General features: G+C 56.9%; 1 protein-coding gene across 1 annotated transcript; it reads right to left on the bottom strand.

Annotated features, from left to right (window-relative positions):
* Positions 1 to 625: 625 nt before the first annotated feature.
* On the bottom strand, positions 626 to 3,393 carry MSC (musculin). Its single transcript, XM_028111657.2, has 2 exons — positions 2,734 to 3,393; positions 626 to 1,838 (listed from the first exon to the last, which is right to left on the bottom strand). The coding sequence occupies exons 1-2, from the start codon at positions 3,241 to 3,243 to the stop codon at positions 1,752 to 1,754; spliced, it is 597 nt and encodes a 198-aa protein (XP_027967458.1). The 5' UTR covers positions 3,244 to 3,393; the 3' UTR covers positions 626 to 1,751.
* Between the last annotated feature and the right edge of the window lie 394 nt (positions 3,394 to 3,787).

Here is a 3,787-nt window from a genome sequence, read left to right as displayed (position 1 = left end):
GTGGGCTGTAGGCATTCCTGAATGACTTGCAATTCTTAAGGACTGGAGTGTGCTTTAAGCCAGAGAAAGCATCGTGTGTGTGTGTGTGTGTGTGTGTGTGTGTGTGTGTGTGTAAAATAAGATGTGCACCTATATTACTTTGTAGAGCGTACACCTTTCAACGTGGCCCTAGCCCCAAAAGACTCTTCAGGCGCACTAAGCCTCGGGTTCTTTTTTTTTTAGATTTTATTTATTTGACAGAGAGACACACAGCAAGAGAGGGAACACAAGCAGGGGGAGTGTGAGAGGGAGAAGCAGGCTTCCCGCCGAGCAGAGAGCCCGATGTGGGGCTCGATCCCAGGACCTTAGGATCGTGACCTGAGCAGACGCTTAAGGACTGAGCCACCCAGAAGCCCCTAAGCCTCGGGTTCTTGCCTTCCAGTAACCCTGGCCTCCAGAAGAATCAGAATAATAGAAAGTAATGAGAGTTACACTTTTAAGTGCAGTGATCCAAATGGGATCAACTCCATTCTGCCGAGAAAGAACCAATCCCAGTCCCGGGCCAAGAAGTCACCTTTAAAAGAACTTCGGTACCAAACTAGATAAAGGGCAACAAAGACCACATTCTGACAGCGCCCAGGGCCACTCAGGTTTCACAATGCGTTTTATTATTCATACAAAAATAAATTTATTTACATTTGCTAGTTACTGTGGTAGTGCAGCCTAGAGACACAGCGGCGCATTTCCCCTGAGCGGGGTCCCTAGGCACCCAGCCGCCTCAGCGTACCACCCAGCGCACTCCTCCAGCAAGGAAGAACGCGGGAGCGGGGAGGCTGTGCTGGAGGGGGAGGCGACCAGAGTTTGGATGCGGGAGGCCAGCTGGGGATCGCCAGGAGCCGGAGGAGGGGTGTTGCAAGGAGGTATGGGAGGAAGGAGTAGAGGGAGGCCCGAAGAAGACCCAAGTCTGGTTGGGTGAGGGGTGCGGGGGTGGGAGGCTCTTGTCTAGACCCGGAGGTGGGTAGGAGGGTAGACAGAAGCCCGGCTCGGAAGAGGCGGGAGCCTGGGAGGAGTGAAGAGCTTGACTCAGGCCAGGAGGCAGAACCGCCCGGAGCGGTCCGGGCAAACCCCGGGCCGGGTGGTCTGGGAAAGCGTACCTCCATCTCTCCCTGTGCCGAGAGGACATGCCCCTTCCTTTAGGAGGCTGCTGCCCTGTGGGGTACAAAGCTGGCCCAGGTATGCCACTCTGCTCTCTTTGCAACTTAAAAACATGCCCCGATGTTGGTCTCGCGTGAAGACTGCTGTCTTTAAAGCCAATCATCCAGAGCACGTTCTAACCATTGCCTAACCGTAACCTGCCTGTGCGGTGCAGAGCCGTGCCATCATATACAGAGATCTGGCTCGGTCGGGAAACTAACTCCTAGGCGGTTTGGCGCTGGGTTAGTCTATACTGCTAAAGTCCGAGGTTGAATCTGGTTCCTCGCTGCAGAGACAGAGAAGGAAACTCTTTTTGGAGAAGAAAATTGTCATCGCTGGGATCCGCAGCAGCGGGCCTCCCTAGGCGTCCTGCGATGACAGCCAGGCGGCCAACACTTCGGGCTCTGTCCCCAACACCCGCCACGTGTCGTGTTCACAGTTCGGGTGGGGGCTGCCTAGGAGAATTTAGGAGAATCCGATGGAACTTCCTCCCATTCTCTGGGGGTTCTCACGCTCCTTTCTCTCCGTGGCCCCCAAACACAGGCACTTCAACAATAATCCCAGCAAGTGAGTTCGATCTAAGCGGTGGTCCCACATAATCTGTTGGCTGCGGAGACTTCTTTGGTGTCCGAGTCGGGTCGTCCCGAGACCACGAACGGCCATGTCTGTAAAATCAAAAAGAGCGTCAGATATTGGAGGAGAAAGTACTGTCTCAAACAGAAACCGTTCTCCTAAGTGAACCCTGGAATATCCCTGGCTTTTAGTAGCTCATATTTTATCAGTGTTCTGGGAATTTGTGTGTCTTCTCTCTAAATTAGGATTTTAATTTTACTGGATTTGATTGCGTGAGACGTGAGACGTCTGCCATGCTTCCTCGTGGTCTTTGCCCTCAGGATGATTCGGTGAAACTTGCATAAGTTTGGGATTTTGTCTGTTTAATTCCCTTCCCACAACACACACACACACACACACACACACACACACACACACACTCAGCCCTCCACTCCGAGTAGGAACTGGAATAGGTTCTTTCTCAAGCCGGGAAAGTTGGCAGGTCGGAGAGGGACTTTCCAGACATATCCCTTTTGGGGAAACCTCTCATATTCTGCAAGAACTTTTTAAAAAATCCAAAGGCTTTTCAATAGAGCTCGGGCTTCCCTCCTTCCTTTCAGAAAGTAGGGCTTGTTAAATCGAACAGGTCAAACTCTTAGCTGGAAAATTGGGGCGAGAGAGATTTTGCCATTCATTCTGCAACCGGGCAGTGGATGCAGATGGAACCCAGATTCACCCTGGACGTAGGATGTTAGCCAAAGAGCGGCCACGGGGCAAAGTACCAAGTACAATGATCAGAATGAAGAAACACCGAAGGGTGGAAGGTTCTTCTCCAAGAATGTGGCTTGGCCCCTCCCCTGTTTGGGAGAAATTAAACTGGACTCCTCACCACCCACTCCAGAACCCCCCTTTCAGGTTCTTCCCCGCGGGCTGACTCTGCCTGGTGCTCGGGAACTCTTTGAGCATTTCCCAGCCGCTAGCCCCGGGCCCCCCGTGCGGTGCCCCTACCAAGTTCACCGGGTGCACGTAGCCGTTCTCGTAGCGGTCCTCCTGCAGCAGCTGCCGCAGGTGCGCGATGTAACTGGAAGCCAGCCGGAGCGTATCGAGCTTCGAAAGCTTAGTGTCGGGGGGCACCCAAGGCAGGCTGGTCTTGAGCCTAGAGAAGGCTTTGCTCAGCACGCGCATTCGGGCGCGCTCGCGGGCGTTGGCGGCGTTGCGCTGCGACTGCTTGCAGTCTGCAGCCGAGCCCTTGGGCGGGAGGGGCTTCTTGCCGCCGCCGCCCCCAGCCACACGCGGCCGCTTCCTCTTGCAGCCTTCCGCGCCGCCGGCCGCGCCTAGCTCACACCGCTCTTCCTCGCCCTCGGGGTCTTCCTCTTCGGCCGACGAGTTGTCACTGGGCGAGATGTAGCTGCCCTCGGCGCCGCGGAGGGGCGGCCTCTTGGAGGCGGGGACCGGGTACCCCCGCTGCAGCCCCCGCAGCTCCATCTCCTCGGGGTCGCTCACCGAGCCGGTGGACATCACTGCGTCTCCCACGCCCACGCGCTCCCGCCTTCCTCCCGCAGGCCAGCCTAGCGGTCTCGGCCTTCCGCTCTCTCTGGCGGAGGCGGGGGCCGGGCAGAACTCCGAGGAAGACTTGAGACCTGGGCAGGAAGCGCGGGGCCGCGGGAGCGAGCCCTGCCGCTGAACCGGGAGTGCGCGGCCGAGAAGTGGGCTCCCGCGCCCAGGCTCCGCGCGCACCACCGCGAGCTGCGCCTTTTGACAGCACTATTTATTTGTACTCCTCGGAACAAACCACCCGGGCAAAGAAGAGGGGGTTGGAAAGGGGGGCAAGAGGTGGGGCGGGGGCGTGGAAGGGGTGGGGACCGTTTTTCTGCGCTCAGGATCTGTTGGTGGGGGCGGGGAAGGGGAAGTCTCTGCCCACTGAGATTTGGGGCCGCAGGTCCGTCGGACCCTCAGATTGTCAGTGAGAGAGAAGTGTGCTTCGGGCGAGTGAAGGAGGGGACCTTGTCGTACCCACCTTACTTCCACCCCCAACTAGTCTTAGCGAGGGCGAAGATTGCCA

Source organism: Eumetopias jubatus, unplaced genomic scaffold (genome assembly GCF_037043125.1).
Source record: "Eumetopias jubatus isolate StellerSeaLion01/CBP00866 unplaced genomic scaffold, mEumJub1_p1.0 scaffold_4, whole genome shotgun sequence".
Taxonomy (NCBI): domain Eukaryota; kingdom Metazoa; phylum Chordata; class Mammalia; order Carnivora; family Otariidae; genus Eumetopias; species Eumetopias jubatus.
The sequence above is the reverse complement of the archived record's forward strand: the minus strand, read 5'-3'. Positions and strand labels throughout refer to the sequence as shown.